The sequence below is a fragment of the Sorex fumeus genome, unplaced genomic scaffold (assembly GCF_029834395.1).
Source record: "Sorex fumeus unplaced genomic scaffold, SorFum_2.1 ptg000044l, whole genome shotgun sequence".
Classification (NCBI taxonomy): domain Eukaryota; kingdom Metazoa; phylum Chordata; class Mammalia; order Eulipotyphla; family Soricidae; genus Sorex; species Sorex fumeus.
Genome location: NW_026606101.1, coordinates 4,382,954 through 4,408,782, shown reverse-complemented (window position 1 = coordinate 4,408,782; position 25,829 = coordinate 4,382,954). Strand labels below are relative to the sequence as shown.

Sequence of the window (25,829 nt, the reverse complement as noted above, 5' to 3'; positions counted from 1 at the left end):
ACCAAGACAATTTTTTCCTGCCGAGATGGCAGCCACTCTGCCACTTGTGGTGTCTTAGCACTCGAAATATGGCTAGAGTGATGGAGGAACTGGATTTTTACATTTATTTTTTCAACTAATTTAAATGTAAAAACAGAAGCAGGGTAAAGTGTATTTACTTGTTAAGTACAACATTTATCTTTTGAATACCGTATTTCAAAAGCAGATTCATATATGTATATATATATTGCTTAAAATTTAGCATATGAATTGAGAAGTGCTGTAAGTATAAACTTCACACCAGATTTCAAAGAGATAGTGCAAAAAACAAAGAATGTAAAATAGTTTTTCACTGGTATTTTTAAATACTGATATATGTTCAAATGATAATATTTGACATAGAGATTGGATTAAACAAAAATATTAAAATTAATTTTGACTATCCTTTCCATTTTTAAAAACAAATGACTGAAAAAGTTAAAGGACCAGGGGCTGGAGCTATAGTACAGTGGGTAGGGATTTTGCCTTGCATGAGGCCAACCCGGGTTCAATTCCCAGCATTTCATATGGTCCGCTGAGCACCACCAAGAGTAATTCTTGAGTGCAAAAACAGGAGTAACCCCTGTGTATTGCTGGGTGTGACCCAAAAAGAAAAAGAAAAAAGAAGTTAAAGGACCGTGTTAGGTGCTGCCTCAGATTATGAGCTGTTTCATAGAAGAACCTAAAAGAAATTCATCCAACACCAATTCTCTATGTACCCCATCACCTTCCCACACACCTCACCCTTCCCCAAGGGAAGTAAGGGTAGCAAATGACAACAGTGGACATGAGCGAAGACTGACTCCCTCACAATGCTCACACCTAATTTATTGTGCCCTCAATTCACATTCGTCATTCAAATGCGGTCTGTTCTTTTCATTGTTGTGTTGGACATTGCTGATGTCCTGATTCTCAACAATTGCCACCTCTTGCTCCATCACTGCCTTCACCCCTCTACCCCTCACTACCAAGCATAGTTTCACACATACGGTGGCTCTGGAGGCTTTTGAAAGGGGGTGCTATTGCTCCTGGGTGGGGTGTGGAGAAGAGTCTGGAGTGATATTTAATGGTCACAATGGGGAATGTGGAATCCAAAGGGCAGAAACTAGGGATGCTGCTAAATGTTCTCTCAACACACAGGCAGTCCTCTACAATAAAAATGATCTGTCTCTAGGTGTAAAGAGTGCCAAAGTAGAAAAATCCCATTTTAAAGCATGATGTTATTGGACAGAAGGTCAATAACTAGAGCAACAACATGAAGATCAAGTTAGTTGTTGGGCAAAGGCCTTCAAACCACTATGAGGGGCAGAGAGATGCCTTAAAGGGCCTGAGCATACACTTTGCATGTGTAAGGCCCTGAGTTTGTTCCCCAGGACTTCACAACTATACAAGCACCACCACGGATAGTCATGGAAGTTCTTCAAACATTGTCAAGATGGCCCCATTGGCCCTCTGCACCACTGGGACTAAACATGATCATATTGCTCAACCCAAGCATGGAATTGTCCAATACCATTGGCTGAATGTCAACAGGAGCAGTCCCTGGAAATCCTGAGTATTGCTTGGGAGCATCTAACCCTCAAATGTAGTGAATTCTTAGCAGTAATGATGGCCAGGGACCATTCTCCCTACTTCTAAATAAGAAAATGAGGCCTGGGAAGAGAAGTTAGATGCCCATGATCTCTAAGTTAGAGATAGAGAGTGAGAAATGAACTCAGTCGTCACTTGCTGGAGATGCCAGGGTTCCCCTGCTTCTTAATGAGATTCTCAGGTCCTGAAACCGTTGGGAGACGGAAACAGACCATGTGTGATTCCAGTCTGACACCTCCCACACAAACCTCATTCAGACTGGCCAGTGACTATTGACATCAATCATTCTTACAACCAGTGGATGTGCAATCAGAAAAAAAGAAACTTTGAAAGGAACAGACTACACAGAAAGAAACACTTACAGGCACCTCAGCCATCAAATGCTGCTGAGAAGTGTGTAGAAATAAATGGCACACAATAAAATAAAGCTGTCAGAGCAGGAACATTCCAGTGACTCAGAAGGTAAGAGGTAAGAACAAATGTGCCTGATAAGGGATTGGCACTGTTTAAAGAAAATATTATCAGCCAGCTGGACTTGAATAGAGCCCAGAGAACAATCACCCAGCAGAGGGGGAGCAGCTAATATACACGTGTCTGGGAATTGAGGTCCTTAATATGGTTCTTAAAGTGACTTCAGTACAGCTCAAAGGACTGAGTGTACTTTGCATGCTGGAAGCCCGGGTTTGATATTCAGTGTTGCATGACTCCCCCAATGTAGCAGTAACTTCTGATCACTGCCAAGTGTGTTCCCCCACCCCTTCAATCAACAATCACAAAGATACAGTGATTGAAGAGTAGGTGACAAGAGTGGAATAGGCAAGAGAAGACTGAACATTGCTTAAGGCCCCTTAATAGGAAGATGCCTGGGTGTTGGCAATGTTGCTTGGACTCTGTGAGGGTGGTTGACAGTAGGGACAAAATGTGGCCCTTGAGAATACGATTGAGGCTCTGTGTAGACAACCTCATATCAGGCACCTGAGTGTGCAAAGTCTAGGAGCCAATAGTACCCCGAAGAAGTGGCCATTATTATTTCCATGTTGGTGGGAGAAGTGGGGATCATCACACTTAATGGACTTGTCTAGAACAAATGCTAGAGCTGGTCATAGCTATAGCAAATCATCTCCTATGCATAGACTGTGAGTTGCACTGTCTTCTGGTCTCAGATCATAGCTTCCCCCTTCCCAGGGAAGCACTCTTCAAGCTCTAGGGGCTTGGTCCATTTTTCTGACCACACATACCTCTCCTGAGCAACCTTCATTACCCACAGGTGCAGCTACTCTGATGTTTGTGTAGTTTTGAAATAATGGCTCTTTCTACCACCAGGAAGACTTGCCAAAAGCATGTTATCTTTGCCTCAGCATTGTATCTCTTAGTGCCTAAAACAGTGCCTGGCACATAGTAGGTATTTTGTAAGCACTAGTAGGACAGATGAATAAATGAGTGAACAGATAGGTGGAGGGGAGATGGCAGGATGGATGGGAGGGTGAATGGATGAGTGGGTGGGAGATGGGTGGGTGGGGATGTGTAGGGGTTTCTAGTTCCTCTTAGTGCACCTGGCCTAGAGGACCCACTGAGGGGGAGCCTCTCTCATTCCCTCCCTCCATCCCAGGGCTCTGATGATCACCTGTGGTGAGGAGGCAGAGTGGAGTCCCCGGGGTCACCTGGGCGCTGCCCATTGGTGCTGACCACAAGGAAGCCAGTCCCCAGGCAGCATGCAGAAGAGAAGGAGAGAGAAACACACATGAACACGTGCACTGCGGTGAACAAAAACGCAATTCTTGTGGCTCTGAAGAGCTCACACTAAACACCAGCAAAAGAACATTGTGAGCTAACAAAACAGGGCTTGAAATAGATTTTTAAAGAGGAAATCAGAGTTGGAGTCACCATTTATCAAGAACCCACGACATGCCAGAGACTCTGCCAGTTACCTCACATACAATGTCTTTGAGACTTTGAGCAGACCAATCTGATTATAAACGAACCAGCTGGCTCTGCACCCAGATATCTGCCCCTGCTGTCCCTTCTTAGTAGACAGTATTGCTACCCATGTAGTTAGAAACCGGGAGTCATCCTCAGCAACTCCTTCCTGTGGACCTCCCACTGCTCATCAGTCTGCAGACCTTATTGTTTTGACTGCAGAAAGCTACTTGCGCATCCCCCTTCTCTCTCATTTCATTTCCACTTTGCTGAAAGCACCCTCTTGGGTTCTACTTGACCGAGTGAAGCAGACTACAGCTGATCTTCCTGTTTCCAGCCTCGTCTTACACTTCTATATCCTGCTCTCAACCTATTCAGTGAAATACACCAGTGTCCCCAATGGTTTCAAGGTAATTTTCAACCTTTCACCTGGTTTCCAGTACCTCAAAGAGAAGTCTCCTATTCTGTCTCTGCTGCTGGCCATCACCCTTCTGGTTGGAGCCCAAATAGCTATCCACCACCCAAAATTCTGCTGTCCCTGGACTTACTCAAGCTCATCATTGAGTATGAAACAACTTGCTTCCTTCCTCTACCACTGGCTGAAAGGTGCTTATGGTTGTCCATCAACAACTTGTTCTCTGGGAGTCTACAGGGTCTCACTCTGTACTGAACATATATGTCTTCTCACTACAAAGCCTTTCCCTCTTATAGCAGTACCCTCGCCAGGTCTAAGTGGCCACCTTCCTTGTCTCTCTGTAATCTCTTTGAAGGTCCTCACTATGCCACATGCAATACTAGACTATCATGCCTGGTATTGTACCAGGCATGGATGGCAGCTAAGTGGACATTTGTGAAATGAAATAATGATTGGATGAAGGCACAAATGATGAATCAATCAGAGAACTGATTTAACTTGCTTAAGATCACTAATCTGGCAAGGCAGTATTCAAACCCTAATTTTCTTGGCTTTAATGTTCAAGCCCATTATTTGCCTCTCTAAAGAAAGTGATATGAAATGTGAACAGGGGTCCTAGAATGTCCAAGAGTTGCATGCTTTTCTAATGATTCAGCAACAAAATAGTAAAAAGTTCTGAGAGAGAGAGAGAGACAGAAGGAGAGAGAGAGAGGAAGAGAGAGAATGAACAATCTAGATATACAGATAAGCAGGCTATGCCTAATTGAAACACTTGATACAGGTAGCGAGATTGATTCATAACCATGAAATACTAAAATATTTAACCACTAGTCAATCAATATACTCTTCCCTTAAATGGTAAGGAAGTTTATATTTTGAATGGTAAATGCAAATAACTTAAATGAGACTTCACCATTTTCTTTTTTTTTAGAATTTCAATTAATTATTTTATTTAGAATTTTTTTGTTGAAACACTGTGAGCTACACTTAAAAAGCTTTCATGTTTGAGTTTCATTCATAGAATGATTGAACACCAATCCCTTCACCAGTGTACATTTTTCACCACCAGTGTCCCCAGTATCCTTCCCCTCCCACCATCCCACTCCTCCTCCTGCCTCTATGGCAGACAGTTTCCCTCTTTCTCTACTTACGGGTATTATGGTTTGCAATACAGATAATGAGAAGCCATCATGTTTGGTCCTTTTCTCTACTTTCAGCACACATCTCCCATCCCAAGCAATTCCTCCAACCATCATTGACTTAGTGATCTCTTCTCTATCCCAACTAACTTCTCCCTCAGCTCACGAGGCAGGTTTCCAACTGTGGAGCAATGCTTCTGGCCCTGACTCTTCTGTCTTTGGGTGTTAGTCTCATATTTTTATATTTTATATTTTGCAAATGAGTGCAGTCATTCTATATCTGTCCCTCTCTTTCTGAATCATTTCACTTAGCATGATACTCTCCATTACTATCCACTTATAAGCAAATTTCATTACTTCATCTTTCTTAGCTGCATAGTATTCCATTGTGTAGATGTACCAGAGTTTCTTTAGCCAGTCATCTGTTCTCGGACACTCAGGTTGTTTGCAGATTCGGGCCATTGGACTTCACCATTTTCAAAATACATTTTGAAATTCATACCTCTAAGCCAGAGGTATGAATCATGGCTTGTGGGCCGGAAAGTGAGTTAAGTATGATTTTTACATTGTTCAATGTTTGGAGGGAAACTAAAGAAGATACAATGTTGTGATCCTTGAAAATAATATAAAACTCAGATCCCAGTGTCCATAAATAAATTCTGATTGAAACACAGCTGTGCTCAGATTGTATATTCCATTTACTGCTGCTTTTGTGCTGTGGCAGCACTGAGTAGCTGGGACAGAGAAAAGATAACCTTCAAAAATCAATGTATTTTCTCTCTGACGCTTGAGAGAAAAGTTTAGGTACGCAGGACAAAGCATCTTAGTCTTGCATGGCAGAGAAAAGGAGGAGGAGAGAATTGAGAACTCAGATGCCCCCCTATAGCCTCTATAAGCAGACCCCTGTTCTCCCAATTCTCGGCCTGGGCTGGGCTTGCCTTGGAATCCAACTCAGACCCATTCCATGGAATTTAATTGGAGGGATTTAATTGGAGGGATTTAATTTAATTGGAGGGATCTTCATTGACAAGGCAGTATAAATATGCACGACCAAGGGTCCCCTCTCACCCCCATACACATACCCATTGCAAGGCATGTATATATACATACATGTATATATACATACATATATATATTTATATGTGTGTGTATGTGTGTGTGTGTGTGTGTGTGTGTGTGCACTGTCCTCCTATGGTTCATCGATTTGCTCGAGCAGGCACCAGTAACGTCTCCATTGTAAGACTTGTTGTTACTGTTTTTGGCATATCAAATACATCACGGGTAGCTTGCCAGGCTCTCTGAGAGGGGTGAAGGAATGGAATCTAGGTTAGCCACGTGTAAGGCAAATGCTCTACTCGCTGTGCTATTGCTCCAGGCCTATGTGTGTGTATAATATATAAATATATATATTTATATACACACATATATAGGCTATGTATATATATATATACATAGCCCATATATATACATAGCCCTATGTGTGTGTATAATATATATATATATATATATATATATATATATATATATACTCTTTAGAGTTCTTGGGGTCCCTTTAGATAACCATCTTATCATTTCTCACCTCCTTTAGTCACATCAAAATTCGAGCTATTGTTCTAGTCCTTTCTTATTCAAGTTCAGAGGCATGGTCTCTAGCCTTCAGTATTTTGAACATGTTACTTCCTCAGCTCAGATCTCTCTATTTTACTCTGCATCTTTATTCAGTATGATCACTGTCATATTTCTTACAAAACTGGTCTCAGGGACCACATACCCAAGAAAGTCTACTGAGCGTGTCCTTTTCTGTGCTCCCATAGGATCCTGAATTTACCTTCTTTGCAGCCCTTTATCATAGCATAGCCAGGTAATTGATCTGTTTATTGTTCTCCCACAAATTACTACTTGTTGAATTCTTATTTCAAGACAGACATTGCACTAAGCACTTATTCCAAGTCAGACATCGCATCAGCTCACTGAGTTCACTTATTTCATTATCCCCATAAAATAAGTGTTGATACTGTCATTACTTTCTAAACAGGAAAATCGAAACACAGAGCACTCAACTGTCTTTTCCAAACTAGAACCAAAGATGCCCAAATCTGAGAATAAACTTCTTAGCCTTCAGGGAACAAGGTTAAATATTGATATTAAGTTTTAGTCAACAAATGTTGATTGAAAACTTAATGAATCGATAAAATCCCGGTTTAATACTTTTCACTTATTGACTGTGACACTTGGAAAATTACATAGGTTTATGAGCTTCCATTTCTATATCTATAAAATGGGGTTAGTATGAATCTCAGGAAGTTATTTTAAGAATTAAATGGAAATAAACAGTTAAAGGCTTACTTAACTAGCAGGCATAGAGCAGGTTCTCCCCCCCACCCCCCAACCCACACACCTCACCCTGCTTCATCCCTCCATCTAGGGCTACTTGCTAAATAGGAATACTTGGGTATAATGAGTAGGAACAGAGGTATAGCCAGACAAGTAGAAGAACAAGGCAAAGTTTTCATACAGGAAAGATGAAGTAACAGAATATAAGTGATGGGTCATGGTCTCAGCAGGACACAAAGAAAATCAGAAATAGGAAAAGAGTTCACATGTTAAATATATAATCACAGTTTTCATATATCAACACATACCAATTTATGAAAAATTATATATCATACAGATAATTAGTGTTTATAAAAACTAATCTGTTTCTTCTTAGATGCAGAGAAGAATACTAGTCTCAACAAGGCCACGTAAGCAGAAGTGACATCAGTCACTTGTAAGTAAGGAATTTAAGATATAGGCTATCACTTCCTTGCTTTCTCTTCCCCTTCTGTGGTTACCTGAGGCCATATACATTCTTGGTGGCCTCACAACAAACAAACTACTAGTATTCAATAGAAATACTTTAATATTAATTTGTGATTGCAGTAAAGCCTAACCTATCCTGACTAGTTCCACAGAAGAAAGAGGGTTTAACTATCTTGGCTTTTATTTTATCATATAGTATTCTCACACCTCATCATATGCATTTTTTTACCAAAATAAAATATTCTCCCCACAATTTCTAGACCCAGTATTAAAGTATTTTTTTTTGTTCAGGAAATCGTGAAAATATTGAGACCCAGAAAAAATAGATCAGAATTCTGAATACTTCAGAGTTCCTTTATGATTTTTCCCTCCCACTTAAAGCAACAAATATTAAATGGTGATCAAAGGATGCTGATGTGCTAACAATGGCACTGGAATAGGCAGTTCTGAAGACAACTAGCTATTTGGTTTAATTGAGTCAATATGTTCTGGTCATGAAGTAAGGTAAGGACTTCTTTAAAGCACTTTGCCTTGTCCTCTGTATATTAGGATTTAGTATGGATCCCACTTAAAATAGATCACAGAGCCATCACACCCTAACTACTCTATTATCAACTACTGGAAAAGAGGTATTGGAAGGAGTTAAGAAATAGAACCCTGACAGTGAACAATATAATCGTGCCCATTCTGTGGTACTGACAAAGCTCACAATGGTACCATGAAAATGTCTTGAGCTTTGGACATAGATCTGAGGTCTAATTCTGAGGTACTTTGAACTCTTTGTTTATCCCTTCAGAGTCTAAAGTGATTCATTTCTTGAGTAATTGTAATAATTATGGCCACTATCTTTGCATGTACAATTCTTCTCTAGCTTTATTTTTATCATCTTTGTTATAAACTCACGTCCACACATTACAGCCCTGTGATGAACAGACATGGTGGTAAATTTTTGCTAAATTTTGCTCACTCCTGGCTTCAATACTACATTGAAACTCTATCAATGAGAATCCAATGGCATTTTATCCTTTTTTATTTTTCATCCTTGTCTGCAATCTACCCAATCTACCCATTTCCCTCTTTCATTATAAAAGAAGGAATTTTAATTTGTCATTTATTATTTTTTGTCCTTGCACATACATTACCTCAAATAATAAGAATAAAGAATTAATGTTATAAGGCTTAAAGTTGAAGTGAGGGATGGGGAGATAGCTCAGAGTGTGGTGTGAGAGCACATGTCTGGTATGTACAAGGCCCTGGGTTCAAGAACTGCCAAGTCCTCGTGGCTGCCAGTGCTGCTGGACAGAAACCCCCAGAAAACAAACATATATAAAGAGAAGGGACAGATGCTTAAGGGTTATGACTTTCTCCAAATAAAATAAGTTTTGTATACAGTGGTGATCATGGTATCTCCCCTGCCAGGTAAGTCAGCGCATACAAGACAAGCACCTAATTGTACTATTTCTCTACTCGCCATAGTTCTTCATATTTTCTGTTGTTAATTAGAAAACTGGAGTGGCTGAGCATCCTCCACCCAGATCCTCCATCTTCCAGTAGGCAGGGGTCACACCCACCAACTGGCCCCCTTGTGCCGTGTAATCCCATCAACGGCCAAGACCCAGAGACTATAAAACCCAGCTCATGGAAGCGGGAATGCAGCTGTGCGACATCTTATTATCTCATTCTTACTTTCAACACACTGGCAGGCTACCGAATGTAACCTGCCCACAAGGCAGAGTCTGGCAAACTCCCCGTGGCGTACCCAATATGCCAAATACAAGTAACAATGATGGGTCTTATTCTCCTAATCCTGAAAGAGCCTTGAATATGGCACTTTTAAAAATTAAAAAATTTTTAAAGCTAGGACGAAGGAGACTTTACTGGGGCCTGCTCGAGGCAATCGAAGAACAACAGGATGATTGTGATCGTGAGTGTGATACAGTGGTGAGGAATCATGGACACTTATAGGCGATGGGGTGTAGTAACTTTGTACATAATACCATGAACCTTTATACTTTTTGTAACCATATTGCCTCAACTATCATACATTTGTGTAAATAAAAAACACTAAAACGAATAGAAACAGAATTTGCATTCAGTTTTCTCTGAGTCCTCATTATTTCCTAAAACTACTCAAGAAAGTTGTAGATAAGACACAGCTTTTCTTATCTTGAAGAATACTCAAGAAAGCTGCAGTTAAGACATAGGAAGCTATGGATCCACAGTTACTCTGCTTGCCACAATCTTGGCATCTGTAAATGAGAGCAGCTCACTGGATCTGCATTTTCCCAGTCAGTCCCTGGAAGGGTAAGCATTTATTATAAAATGCACTGTAGCACTGTCTTCCCGTTGTTCATTGATTTGGTTGAGCGGGCACCAGTAACATCTCCAGTGTGAAACTTGTTGTTACCGGTTTTGGCATATCAAATACCCCACAGTCAGCTTGCCAGGCTTTGTCGTGCGGGCGGGATACTCTCGGTAGCTTGCCAGGCTCTTTGAGAGAGGTGGAGGAATTGAACCCCGGTCAGCCGCATGCAAGGCAAATGCCTAAACTGCTGTGCTATCACTCCAGCCCAATGTTAGGTATGGGGTAATTAAGGGTCAAGCACGCAGCTATGGCCGGTGCAACAGTAGCTAAGCGGTTAGAACCCTTGCCTTGCCTTCACAGGACTGTCATCCATCCTTTGGCTCCCCATATGGTGCCCCAGTTGTGTAGGGAGAGATTTCCTGAATGCAGAGGCAGGAATGACCACCCCCCGCCCCCCAGCATCTCTGGGTATGGCCCCAACCATAAACAAACAAGCAAGCAACTAAAAACAAAGCTGCTTCAGTCCCCTGATGGTGAATTCCCTCACACGAGCTTGGGGTTCTATTGTATCTTCTTCCATGTCCCCCTCCTTATAAAATGAGGAAAGATAATACTAGATAGAGTGTTTTACCTCATCCTGAACCTTTATGAAAAGAAGCCATTCTTAGGAAAGGTCAACATCCATGCCTCTTGTCTTGGGATTATAATCTTAGTCCATCACTGCCACTAGGTAATATGGAACTACTAACAACACTGGACCCTTGTCTCACGCATTACTATTCTGGAGTTCAGCTTTCAGCATCTTCTTCAAGGGGGTTGTTTTAATGAGATTGTTAGAGAGTGTTTACTAGATTAAAACTGTGGCGGTCCTCTGCAAAGCAACTCTGCAAAAGGCTTTATGGGGTTTCTGGTTTTATTTTGTCTCAATGACTCAGTTCAGTTTGCAAATCAAATCAAAGCTGATTCTTCTAAACTGCCACTTGGGTGTACCCAACGGGTGTCTGCTAAACCAGCTGTGTTCCCTTGACGGCGAGAGCCAGAAGTGGGAGAGTTGCTGCCTGTAGGTGGCCAGAGACATTTCAATGGGGGAAAGGGCAGAAAGCAAGACACTGTCTGACCTGACCTGAGGAGACAAAGGAAGGAAAGTGCTATTTTTTGGAAAACAACAAAAGGCAAACAGAATCGATATGACCTTAAAGCCAAGTGACAGAAAAAATAACAGGGAGACAATTTGGACTCAGGCTCTAAAGATTCCCTCTAGCAGCAGAGTGCAATAGTAGGAGAAAATTATGAGTCTCCAACTCAGGTATGTCCATGCAGAGGTTGACTAGCTTTTTCACGGGTGGGGCTTCCTGATCACATACTTAATTCCTACTTTTATCCCTTTTACTCTGACCTTCCAATAGAACCAGTCTGTAAAATAGATTGCATTGTTGTTGCTTTTGTTTTGGTGTCACACCCAATTGTGCTCAGGGCTTACTCCTGACTCTGCGTAAAATGGCTCCTGGTGGTGCTCAGGAGCCCATATGTGGAGGTCATATGTGGTATGGTATCAGGGACTGAACTCAAGTCAGTTGCATGCAAGGCACCTTGCCCAGTGTCTATCTCTCTGGTCCCACCAAATAGTTTTTATTTTGAAAAATGGGTCCATGGAAGAATGGCCTGTTAGTGCCCATCCATCTGTCCATCTATCATCAAGCCACCCATTCATTTATCCATTTGTATATTTAAACCTGGGAAAGTAAAAGTGCTCCAATTAGCATAGTCTTTTCACTTACATCACTGAGAAAGTAACTGGGAGATAGGCATTCAACACGTAGGAATACTATGGCAAAAATGGAGAATGAATTGAACTAAAGGCCAAGGAGAGATACTATCAAGGATAGATACTGAAAGTTAAAATGATCTTTTTGAAGAAGTGGAGGCTAAGTTGCAGCTTGAGAGATGTATCTGTTAAGCTGACAGACATATATAGTGATCAGATCATTTAGGTAAAGGGAGGAGGATGAGAAAAGACCCTGAAGTTGGAAGCGCATTGATGTGTTTGAAGAACTGAGAGACCAGTGTGCTTAGAGTCTTGCAAATAAGATGGGGCCAGAAGGTAGAAAGGGGCAAAGTGTGCAGGCTAGTCTGCTGAAGGCAGGGTGAGAAAAAGCAAATGGAATGAATGGGTGCATGCATGGAGGGAGACATGGGGAAATTACACTGTGATATCAGTGGGCAAAAGGACTTGGATGGAACGGACCGTTGGTTCTGAACTGAGCCTCCTGGACAGCTAGAGGCTTTTCCTTGACTTACTCTGCCCATTCAGTGGACATGAACTGAGTTTTCTAGGTACCTCCCCCTGGCAGCTGCAATCCAGGGAGTCTTTTTGTTTTGATTTTGATTTTTCTTTCTCACACCTGGAGGACCTGGCCCTGTGCTCAGGAGTGATCCCTGGCAGTGCTCAGGAGACTAATAGGCAGTGATGGGATTGGAACTGGGGCTAGCTTCCCAAAAGGCAAGTACCTTTAGCCCTGTACTGTTTCTCTGGCCTCGCCCAAAAAGTCTTCCACCAGATGTATTGCCAGAGGAAATGTTGTTAAACTCCCATTTGTGCTTCAGCCTCTTCTCAGAAGCCTCAGTGCACTGCCCCTAGCTTTTACCTGCTTCACTTTCCCAAGAACCACTTATAAGCATGTTCAGCTTACATCTCAAGCCTAGTTCCTAATGGAGCCGAGCCCCCAGCTTTCAAAGGTAGTCAACATATTGAATGAGTTTAAGTGCATTTCCCTCTTAGTTGGCCTTCCTTGCAGTTCCTTCTTGAAGGACAAAACAAAATCCACTTTTTAAATGAGTCTTTTCAGCTTCCTGGCTTTCATGGCCCTCCCTTTAATGTCTGAATAATAGTTTTCTATTTCCAAACTAAAACTTTATGTTCTTTACCTCACTGGCTGCAAAATCTACTTCGACATCAGATTCACAAAGCCCAAAGGGTTTTTGAAATTTTCTGTAAAATCTTAAATTTCTCTTGAATCTGAAGAAGTTCCATGAGGTTTGTTTTTTTTTTTTTTTGCTATCCCTCGATTTATTATATACTTGGAGTATTTGCTGTGGACACTATGGTTGAATTCTTTTTCTTTCCTTTTTCTTTTTCTTCTTTTTTTGGTTAATATCTGGAGGTACTCAGGGCTTACTCCTGGCTCTGTGCTCAGGGATCACTCTTACTAGTGCTCAAATCACCATCTATTGTGCCAGTAATCAAACCCAGGTCAGGCACATACAGTGTCTTACCCACTGTACCAGCTCTCTGGACTCCTTTTCAATTGGTGCACTGTACCCTGGTTACTTGAGTGGTTTATACCAAAGCTAAGGTTATACCTTAGTGGTTTATACTAATGATTTCCTCTACAGTCCTGTGCAAGGTTCAGGGATGCTACTTCCCCAGAGGCCACCTGAGAGATAGGAGGGCAGAAGAAATGCCAAGAAGTGATTGTTATGGCGAATCCTACCATTCTTATCTTGAGGCAGGACAGCTCTGGAAAAACTAATGTCCAGTCCAGATCTACCCTAGGCTTGCCTTTTTCTGAGAGTAGATGCACACTGGTCTTTCCTCTGTTGCTCTCCCATCTTACTCTCTTATTTACAGATTTCTTTCCTCTCTCCATTCATCACAGGCACCCAAATCCCTGCCTCTGGCTCAGCTTCCAGGGCATCAGTTTGTAGACAGCCCACATTCATCTTTATTTATTCCTTGATAAACTCCACTCCTCTCTTTGTTTGACTTGTATTCTGATCCCTCTAAATCTCCAAAGTTAATAATAGTCAAACCCTGGCTGAGAAACAAGGGAAGAAGCAGATCTAGGGCAGTGGCCAAAAGTGATCACTGATTGGGGGTGTGGAAGGGAGAGACTACTTTAGACGTTTTTGTGTTAAGCTTGTTTTGATCCTAGAATAGCCCTTACACTAAGAAATAGCAATCCCACCCCACAGTCTATGCCTTCAATTTTAGGTTCTGCCATGGCTTTATAATGTAATTCTCTGCCAACACAGGAGAGTTGGCTGTAGGTGTGGACTAGGGCCCAGTGTTTGCTTCCTTTTCTGGTCTTGAGTGAGCTGAATGCAAATTTGAGTAAGATGCACACTCCCCAGGTTTCCTTGAGCAGGCATGGTGATGGGAAGGAACATAGTACTCCTACATTGCATCAGTTTTAAGGGTACAGAATTCCAGATAACAGCCCTGGGATATATATATATATATATATATATATATATATATATGCCTTTACTGTCTAGGTATTTGGCACCATGATCACCATAGTCTACATTTATTACACATTTTTTCCCTAGAATTTTGAATTGTCATCTAAACGCCACCACTATTGCTTGCAATCTTTCACTTCCTCTCCACACTGGACTGTGGGGCCCATGAGGGCAGGGGCCAAATCTGTTGGTTCACTACAAAATGCCACATTCTTTTCAAAGTGCCTAGTTTGTACAAGTTCAGCAAATGAGCTGACCACATGCATGACATAATAGTCTGGAATAATAGCTCTCTCTGACACACACACACACATTTGACAGCCAATAAAACACTTAAGTAGATCACTTTATCCTCATTACAATCTGGAAGGTAGAGACCTTGGGGATGGTTTGCACCAGCTTCTTCTAACCACCTGGGAATTTTGCCAGTAGGTTGTTAAACCATCAGCAATTTGATATTAGACATGGTGGGATATTTATATCCTGGAAGTTTTCAAAGACTGTAAATAAAGGCCTTTCTTTTAAAAAGGGCAGATTTATCAGCAAATCACTGGAAGTGGGTTTGTCAAAACTGCTTTATGAATGGGTAGTAAGAGATAACTTTAAATATGGTTTTCCAGCTGAGTTTCAGGGAGATTCAGGGACACCCCCAGGTCCTGACTACAGAGAAATGCTGACTCCAAATACATTTACAGATTCCTGAACATGTTTCTGGAGCACCAGCTATGTACCAGCTTCTGGCTGCCATATAAAAATGGGAGTGGGGCATAAATGAATAATTAAAAGCTTCCATCAGTATTCCTCTCAAAAGGCAGGGCTAGGGCTGGGGAGAGACAATAGCAGGTAAGACATCAGTCTTTTATACAGTAAACCCAGGTTTGATTCCTGCCCCCGGATATGGTTCCCTGAGCCCAACCAGTAGTCAACCCTGAGCACAGAGGCAGGAGTAATAATCCCTGAGCCCTGCCAAGTGTGAACCGCAGACCAACCAAAACAAACCCCAAATAGGAAGGGTTGTAACTACTCTTTACAGAAGCCATTATTGGATCAACACTTGATGACTGCAGTCTGAGAAGGGTTGTGTCACTCCACACAGCCTGTGGTATATGGGGACAGAGGGTTTACATCTCCTGTATAGGGCTCCCATTACAGAACATTCAGCTTTTATACTAGAAGCAGTCTCAGTTCACTCTGACAGGAATCTCCTTCCACCTTAGGTTCCTCAATCCCTACAGGGCTGTTTTTCATTCTTCCACATCCTTCAGCTATGGTGGCCATACTCTGGAGGGAGAACAGTGAGGAGCTCCAACAGGAACCACTCAGGCATTGTCCCAAACTTGTGTCACCCTCCCTTCCACTTTCCTATGTTGAAGTGTTTCTCAACTGAGGGTCTATATGAATCCCTTATAGGCCCCCAGAATATTCCAAAGGGGACACAGGTGAAAATTACCTAAGTTTGAGGTCACAGAGAGGGCTGGAGTGATAGCACAGAGGTAGGATGTTTGCCTTGCACGCATCCAGCCTGGCCTAGATGGGTTCGATTCCTCTGCCCCTCTCAGAGAGCCTGGCAAGCTACCGAGAGTATTTTGCCCACAAGGCAAAGCCTGGTAAGCTACCTGTGACATATTCAATATGCCAAACACAGTAACAACAAGTCTAAAAATGGAGACGTTACTGGGCCCGCTCGAGCAAATTGATGAACAACGGGAGGACACAGAGACAGTGAGGTCACAGTATGAGACTAGAAGTAAATCTATAAAACAGGGAGATCCAATCATAGGAATGATATAAGGTCAGAAGGGGGCCACCCACAGCCAGAAAAAGGTTAAGAAACAGTGCTTAAGAATGGGGCCTTATTTAGACTTAAATTGTAGTTGAAGATGTCATGAACTCAGGATGAGTCCCCAGAGGAGGGGGTGCATACTCCCTACAGTTTCTGACAGCCAGTTCAGAAATGTGATCCAGGGGTTAGAGATAGTCAGGGGTCACGGAGCTTGTCTCGCATATGGGAATCCCTTGACATCATAAGGGGTCACTCCTGAGCACAGGAATAGCCCCTGAGCACCACTGGAGGTTGGCCTTAAACTACCGCCACACCCAAATAGAATAGAATAACATTAAGAAAAAAATATATGATCCAACAAACTGCTTTGGGGCAGATTCTAAGGATACCTAAGAGGGTATCCACATGCTCCATAGAGGAGAAGGCAGTTTCATTAACCCCTTCCTTGACAAAGGTCAAAGAGGGGAGCCATGGAGCCCCAGCCCATTGTGGGGGTACTCTTTGTGAGTTTGCTTTCCTTTCCTGGCTGCCTGCTTCGGCAGGGTTCTGCACACACGCAGCTGTCCTGCTTGCTGTCTAGAGCTCAAGTGTTGCCCAATTGATGGTGTTCTTGCTTCTAGATTATCTGTATTCTTGGGTGGAAATGTCAGCCCGAGCCAGTGATTTGTGTCACTTTAGTTTGTGGCTATCTATTCCCCTTGCCTCACAAAGAGTGTTTTATCTCTTTCTGTCCAGTAGCCTGAGTTCCTGAGGGAAAACAAGTTAAGGGCATGCCACCCTCTTGTGACTTATGGGAATCTGGGTGAGGTCCAGGCATGGTGCACCTCAATGAATCTGTCCATCCACCTCACCACCTGCCGCCCCTCCTGCAGTTTCCATTCTCTGCCCACATATTGATCTGATTCTTCTCAGAGGTAGAAAAGTAATACAGGACGATTCTTGGTACATGTTTTGTCAAACACTATAAATATTCTCTCTCTCTCTCTCTCTCTCTCTCTCTTTCTCTCTCCTTTCTCATATGTGTTTTCTCTGTCTGTGTATGTGCACTGAATATTTTTCACATACATATAGGAATACTTAGGTCACTATCTATGTCTATGTTTTATATTTATATGTCTAGTTTTATGATTTTCATCTCTATAGAGGCAACTTATGAAATGTATGTGCTATCAATAAATGCAGGGAACAGAATAGAATTGGCCGATTTGGGTGTGTTTTATGGGGAGGATAGCTGTTAAAATATCAATTCTATAACAAAAAGATAAGCCTGATTTCTAACCATTCAAGCTTGTAATAGGTTAAATGATAACAAACCATTCATTGATTTTTTTTAAAAAAGAGTAATAAACAGAAACATGTACCAATTGAAAGAGCCAGGCAATTCAATTATAATTAGGAAAACAAAAAGTGATGAGCCTGAACAATGCTGTCTTTGTTTGGGAGATAAGTGCTGAAAATGGCAACAATATAAGCAATGCAGAGTTTGTCTTCTTGTTATTAAAGACACAAACACTAATCACCTTATTTTTGAAAGTCATATGCCAATTGAGTGAAGTACAAAACTTTGAAATAGGCCTAATAGACATTAAAAGGACTCTATCCTTTTAAAAGGACTCTATTAAGTGTAGACTCAAAGACAGCGAAACTATAGAACAAAAGGACATTTGCCTAGAATTATATTCACCATTCCACTGATTAATGCAACTTCTATCCTTCTGCGCATCTACCAGAGAAACATGCTCTGAGCTTCTAATACGCTTATACACTACGTATATATTAATCCCTAGATGAAAATGACTCCAACAACGATTTTTTTTTTTTTGCTTTTTTGGGTCACACCTGGACATCCACAGTAACTCCTGGCGCTGCACTCAGGAGTTACTCCTGGTGGTGCTCAGTATCATCCCATATAGGATGCTGGGAATAGAACCCGGGTTGGCAGAGTGCAAGGCAAACACCCTACCCGTTGTGCTATCTCTCCAGTCCCCCAACAACTATTCTTTCTTGTTTTCAGTTACTGTGTCCTAAACCTCTCCTGGGTAGTAAGAGGATTGAAGAATAGCGAAGATTAACAAAAGGGAGTTCCCTGCCACAGAGGCAGGGTGGGATGGGGGGATAGGGGGTGGGAGGGATATTGGGATTAGTGGTGGTGGAGAATGGGCACTGGTGGAGGGATGGGTACTCAATCATTGTATAAAAATTTGTAAGTCTACAACTGTACCTCATGGTGTTTCACTAATAAAAATTAAAAAAAAAAAACAACAAACAATGACATGCCAACATACCTTTTGTAGCCAGACGAACACAGTTGATTTTGGTCTCCTGTAAACAACAAAAGAGAGACTCCAGTTAATTTTATTATGGCACTGGTTTGTTATAGAAATTTAAAAGTATGTGACCACACATTTGCATATAGGTGTGCATTATGTTTAACGGTTTTTCCTATATCATCCCGTATTTCACTTCATACACATACACACAAATCACCTATGAATTTTATTTTATCATTTCTTTACTCATTACAAAGACATTTTTCACCTTTCATTTCCTGGGTGCCATCACCTCTTAAGACTTTTACCCAGATAGAATTACCTCATAATAGAACTCATCTATAGTTTTAGTGCGTGCACAATGATACTTGGTGTGTGCTTCATTCAGTGGCATGGATTCATCAAGGGCACCCAGGGTAGCTTTGGGAGACTTGTTAGGGTTAAATATGGCACCTATATTCACAGACTGGAATAGATCATGGCAATATTCCAATCAATATTAACAGGTGTGAATCCAACTGCAAAATTCATATCAAAGAGTCACTCAGGCCAGAAATCTCTGGCTGACATCACAGATTTTCTAGACACTGTTACATGTGTGTTTATGACAATAAAGTATTTGCTCAGTGACCTCTCTTGTTATATTGGCCATTCTCCCAGATGGGCGGAATCCATGACTGTGTGCTATAGCGGTACCTGTAATTCAGATACAGAGGAGTGTGCTTAGAAGAGAATCAGCTTACTTTATTGAGGCCACTACCCTCAAGTCAATGAAAAGTTCTAGTTGATGGCTGAGTGTATCATTTGCATGCAGAAGGGCCAAGTTTGATTCCTGATATCACACAATTTTTCTAGGTACTGCTAAGAGAGACTTTTAGGCATGGAGCCAGAAGTACTTCCTGAGCATAACCCTCAAACCAAACTAAAATAATAAAACGGAATTCCACGTGACTGTTTTACCTCCAACAATAGTCTGAATGCAGTACAACAATGAAAATGAAATTCAAAAATGTACATGTGGGAATATAAAAAAATGTTGGTCTTACTGATAATATACTTTTAAGGAAAAGCATATTCAAGATTTTTGTAATTCAGATAGAATGAATGAAATATGAAACCCATGAACTTTTGTGTAGTCACATAGAGATCAAAGCTAATATCTCCCACAGGTATTAATGTTCATAGCGGAAGGAGTAAATAAAAGTTGTAAAACCAAACATTGACAATGAAATATTTTGAGTCAGAAGTAAGACTTTCATTTCTCAGGTTTCATTGGTTAAAACCAGTCACATAGCTATGCTTAACTTTAGTGAGGTAGAAAAGTGGAGTCCTCCTTGTATCCCAAAATAGGAAGAAATGGAAAAGTCTACAGAAGTCTATACTTCAGAGTGAGAAGTCTATACTTCTGAGTGATAGCAACTGCCACTTCCATGAAATCATGTATAACTCCCTGTGATTATTCCCAGTGAACTTAATTTTGTTCCTCAAACCACAGAAAGTCTGTTCTTATGGGACGTACAGCGGTTAACATGTTTGTCTTGCATGCAGCTGACCCAGATTCAATCCTGACAGCCAATTTGAGCTCTGCTAAAGTGACCCCAGAGAACTAATATCTGAATATCTTTCCTATACAGGCATGGTTAAGTTAATTTCTTCTTGAAAGATGACTTATTTGATAAGTTTGTTTGGGCGTTTGCCTTACAAGCAGCCAACATGGCCAACCTGAGTTTGATTCCTCCGTCCCTCTCAGAGAGCCCGGCAAGCTCCCAGGAGTATCTCTGGATACTCTCCTGCACGGCAGAGCCTGGCAAGCTACCCGTGACGTATTCGATATGCCAAATACAGTAACAACAAGTCTCATGATGGAGATGTTACTGCGCCCGCTCGAGAAAATCGATGAACAATGGGAGGACCGTGACTGTTCAAGTTCTTTTAACTACCCTAGCACTTCATCCTGATTTAACCTCTAGTTTCTTTCTCATAAGAAAATTAGGACTAGGGTAGGAAGCAATAGTCCACATGTGATTCTGTCAATAAATAGTTAATATTATCACTATTTTCTATTTCCCTTACTATGTGGGACTTCCATTAACATGTGTTATTCTACCAACATATAACTTCCATAATTCTACATATATGTATGCTGCATTTCTGGAATTTTTAGTTTTGATATTGAATCTAAAACTGTTATAATCCAACTCCTTTGGTCCTATTACTACAACCCATCATCTTCCTCATCATCTGAAAATTTGGGGATATATGTTTTCACTAACTTCATCCAAATTATTAATATAAGCAGTCATATTATTAATTATTAATATAAGATGTCCATGAAATTCTTAGCTATATTTAACAGCAGGCAGAGTCTCCTGCCCCTGTGCCTGGCTGTCCCTTGGAGTGGAGCGGGTTGAGTTTCCGTCCTCGCCCCGATCAGGGCTCCGGCAGCCGAAGACCTCCAGAACCAGCCACCACCATGCTGAGACCACTCTCCGCACACATGAAGGTACCGGCAGAGGAACAAAGGCATGCCGGTCCTGGGACTGAGATCTCCAAGCCTACTCGGATCGGGGCTGAGCATCCTCCACCCAGATCCTCCAAATTCCAGTAGGCAGGGGTTACACTCACCAACTGGCCCCCTGGCACCGTGTAATCCCATCAACGGCCAAGACTCAGAGACTATAAAACCCAGCTCCCGGAAGTGACATCTTATCATCTCATTCCTACTTTTGACAGACTGGCAGGCTACCGAATATAGCCTGCCCACACAGCAGAGTCTGGCAAACTCCCTGTGGCATACCCAATATGCCAAATACCAGTAACAATGATGGGTCTCATTCTCTTAACTCTGAAAGAGCCTTGAATATGGCACTTTTTAAAAAAATCTCAGGGCTAAGATGAAGGAGACGTTACTGGGGCCTGCTTGAGGCAATCGACGAATAACAGGATGGTTGTGATCGTGATAAGATGTCCACGGTCAATCTTTTTACACATGTTCTAGAGTCCCCTTTCCAGGTTGTTGTTTATCAGATTATCAGAATATTTAGTTGATTTTCTAATGAGCATTTCTTCAATGCTTATACACTCACATTCAACGGTATAATTTATCACAAAATATAACATGAGAATATAATTAAATTCACTTTGGGTACTTATATTCTGTCTACTGAATCTCCTGAGACAATCATCTCCATAACTCTTTTAAAGAAAAGAGGTAGGGTTGACATGGTTTGTTCTCTGGGACTAGTGCTTTACTTCCTTTCTTTTTTAAAAATACTGAAAGTGTTTCTTTTAAAACTACATAGTTTCAGTTCATACAATGGAAAGTAGAGACATGGTAAAAGAACATGACACATTATAGTTCAAATATTTAAAGTATTCATTTGAGGTATTCATATAAAATGTGAAATATTCTATATTCCAAGAAAAATGCGTTTCTTGAAGAATATACCCAAAAGATGGAAGGAAGGGGAAATTACTAAGAAATAAAAAGAGTAGAACTCTTTAAATGTGATGTCAAAGAAGCTTAAGTCACAAATGAGGCTTGCAAATGATGACAGAAGTGAGCAAACTTGTTTTTCAGTTTCATGTTCAGAGAACACAAAGTTTTTCAGCTTCTGTTGGCTATCAATTTTTGTTGTTTGGTTTAAAGGATCAGTGAACCAAGATCTGAGAGAGTTTAAGGAAGCAGGAGCCCCAGAGACCTGAAGAAGATCTGCAAATGCCAGGCCATGTCACCATGAACATCACTAAATGACGGCAAATGGGAAAGATTCCAAGAAACCAGAGATGGTTAGGAACTGCAACTTTATATACGAATATAAACATAGCTTGGGTATTTTTGTTTTTTGTTTGCTTGGGCTATACCTACTGGTATTCAGGGCTTACTTCTGACTCTGTGCTCAGGGACCACTCCTTGAAGGGTTTGGGGGACCATATGTGGTGCTGGGGATCCAACCTGGGTCAGACCCACACAGTATCTCTCTGGCCCCACATTGTGTGTATTTTTTGTTTTTTCCCCAGAATATTCTTCTAGGTCTGTTGTATATCCCAGAACAGTATGGTGCCATCACATTTTCCGTATTTTTAACCTTAATTAGTACAACTTTCTATTCTATACTTGCAAATCTGACACATACACTGGTATACATCACCTTGATGTGGAATATGTCCTAACGTTTAGGATTTTGATGAAATATACTTCTATTCCAGGTTTTGCCAATGTTGTACAATATTGAGCAAGACACTGCCCCTCTTTAGTGATCAGTTTCACCATTAATGACAGTGAAAGAGGAGAAAATTTCCTTAGCATGCAGTACCTTCTAAGTTTGCTTCAAGTTCTCAAATACAGAGTATAGTTTCACTTACCCACAGTGTTCCTGCCTATTCTTTTACTATTCTGTCTTTCTGATACTGCTATATCACCCTACTCTGGGACAAATGACTTTTTATTTCTTGTAAGCTATCACATTACTTTTCAAAATGACTCACAACTATACCTATTTACTTAATTATAACTTCAATTTTGAGAATAAGTCAAATCTGACTCACCCATCCATTCTTTAACTATTTTCTAAAATTATGGAATATTTCTCTGATTTGAGGGATTTACATATTTATGTCAAAGACATCAAGTATTTCAACATATACTATTAGTTATCCGGTAGGGCCTGTGTTAAGTTGCCAATTACTCAAGAAGATCTATATACCCAGAAAATGCATATAACTCTTATTCTGCTTCATGAACTGCAACCAACTACCTTAATATGATGAAATGCAATCATCCCCCTCTAGTCTTTCCATCATTTCTTCAGTTTACTTGGCCTCTGCCTTAATTTACCTGTAGGAATGTCTGAGACCCTAAGATCTTACTTACCTCCTTGTTAATTTATTCCTTGAGCCTGACAATCAATATACATGTATGATATAATCACTATTGCTAGGATTGATCATGACTGAATGATGACTGTGTGTAGAGATGTTAAACTTTGCACTAGTGTTATGAAGAATAAGTTAAAGATATGTGATCCTTGGCTTCATGAAGTATGCGTAAAGTATTTTTAGTATGTTACAGAAATCTCACAAATAAATATCACATGACAAGTTACAATAAACACTATTAGGGAGAAGTGCCAGATGCTATTTCTGCATTAAAACAGATGACATGGGGGAAGAATAAGAAGGAAGAATATTTAGTACTATGAACAAGGGCTATTTAACAGTAGACCTAGCAGATAAGTAAGAGTTGGCTATGTGAAGAAGCAAGAAAGGAAGATCCAGACTTTGGAAGATACATAGAGGGCCTGAGAAAATAAGTGTAGTTTAAGTTATAAACAAACTTGCTATGATGACATCAATGACAGAAGAGAAAGATAAAGGCATAGACCTTGTAGGACCATTTGGGTTGCAGATTTTGAGTCTATTTTAAGAATAAAAGTAATTCAATAAAGAGTTGTGAACATAAAAAAAATAAGTGTTATTTACAGCAGGCTGTTGTAAATAACAGTGGTTGTTAGCCTTCCATACCTGTTTGAAACTACTGGTATAGGGAGTAGACATATTGTAAAAAGGAAAGCAGACTGAGGGTATAATTGAGTAATGATGGTCGCTTGGACATGGACAGTGATTTGAGAGATTATGACCTAAACACCCCCAGTTTTGGAAAGCATATTTGGTTCTGTCTGATCCCAGAGATCTCTTACCACCCTATCCTGTCCCAAGCTTGTTGGCCAGATGTGGCTTCCAGTACTGACACTTAGAACATCCTCAATCTAGCCTTCTTGAACCCTTTCCAACTCCTTTCATCTTTCCTAAATTCCACAAATCCCTATGCTATGGCTCAGTCTCAGTGTGGATGATGCAACAACCATGTCTAGGAGTGTGGCTCAGTAGCAAAGCACATGCCTTGAATGCAAGAGGACTGGGGTCAATTTTTAGCACTGTCATCTACAAGTTGTTCACTCGAGTCATCCTAAATAGCATTGACAGAACACTAGATGAAGGACAACCATGCGAGCAAGCCGGGTTCCGCAAAGGATTCAGCACCATTGACCATATCCACACAATAACCAAGCTCATTGAGGTTTCTCGGGAGTTCAAGATGCCGCTCTGTTTAACGTTCGTTGATTTAAAGAAGGCCTTTGATTCTGTTGAGACGGAAGCGGTCATTGAAGTCCTAGCCAATCAGGGCATTCAAGCCCAATACATCAGGATCCTCTGTGAGCTGTATTGCGGATTCACTACCAGGATCTCACCATTCTACAAAGAAGTGATCGTTGATGTCAAGAGAGGGGTTTGGCAGGGTGATACCATTTCACCGAAACTCTTCAGTGCCACCCTTGAGAACATCATGCGACGACTGGAATGGGAAGGAATGGGAGTGAAGATAGATGGTCGGCAACTACACCACCTCCGCTTTGCTGATGACATTGTTTTAATAACACCAAACATCAGCCAAGTGGCACAAATGCTGGCCGACTTTGACCGTGAGTGTGGAAAGGTAGGACTATAGCTGAAACTTACGAAGACAATGTTTATGAGAAACAGCCTCGTTCCTGACGCCCCATTCACTCTCAATGGAACGACCATCTCTGAATGCAACAGCTATGTGTACCTAGGTCGAGAAGTCAACATGACAAATAACCTGGCACCCGAGCTGCACAGGAGGAAGAGAGCAGCTTGGAACGCCTTCAAGAACGTCAAAGAAATCGCTAAGAGGACGAAGAACCTCCGGCTCCGGGCACATCTCTTTGATTCCACTGTTCTTCCTGCATTAACATATGCCTCAGAGACTTGGGCCCTTTGCAAACAAGATGAGAACGCTATTCAGGTCTCCCAAAGAAGAATAGAAAGAGGTATGCTTGGAATATCATATCACGTTTCATACAAATAAGAGAAAGAATCCGGAGTTCTGACATCCGTTGACGATCAAGAATCAGGGATGCTGTCTCATTTGCCAAGGTGTTGAAAATCAGATGGGCTGGTCACGTAATGAGATTTAAAGACAACCGCTGGACTAGAGCTGTTACCGACTGGATTACACGGGATGTCAAAAGACCGCGTGGCCGCTCACCTACCAGATGGTCAGACTTCTTCGTCAAGATCATGAACGATCGGTTTGAGGCCCTTCATGTTCCCGGAGCGAACAGATGCCATTGGGCTACACTAGCACGAGACAGGGACAAATGGAGACGTTACTGGCGCCTGCTTGAGCAAATCGATGACTAACTGGAAGTTAAGTGATTAAGTGATTAAGTGAAAAAAAAAAAGACAGAACCAAACAAAAACCCAAACCTACCAAAATTAAAAGCACTTTTGAGTACCTGAAAGAAACACATAAAGGTCACTCTTT

General features: G+C 41.3%; 1 protein-coding gene across 16 annotated transcripts in view; it reads right to left on the bottom strand.

The window, feature by feature from the left end:
* The window catches only part of PTPRT (protein tyrosine phosphatase receptor type T), a 1,141,641-nt gene that overhangs the window by 175,805 nt on the left and 940,007 nt on the right, over positions 1-25,829 (bottom strand). For 8 of the 16 annotated variants that reach the window (XM_056121254.1, XM_056121255.1, XM_056121260.1 and 5 more), the window contains exons 13-14: positions 18,497-18,533; positions 3,233-3,289 (exon numbers count right to left, since the gene is read on the bottom strand). In XM_056121254.1, the coding sequence (XP_055977229.1) occupies positions 3,233-3,289; positions 18,497-18,533 (94 nt within the window). The remainder of the gene's footprint in view (positions 1-3,232; positions 3,290-18,496; positions 18,534-25,829) is intronic. The other 8 variants (XM_056121259.1, XM_056121261.1, XM_056121268.1 and 5 more) reach the window with 1 other exon arrangement.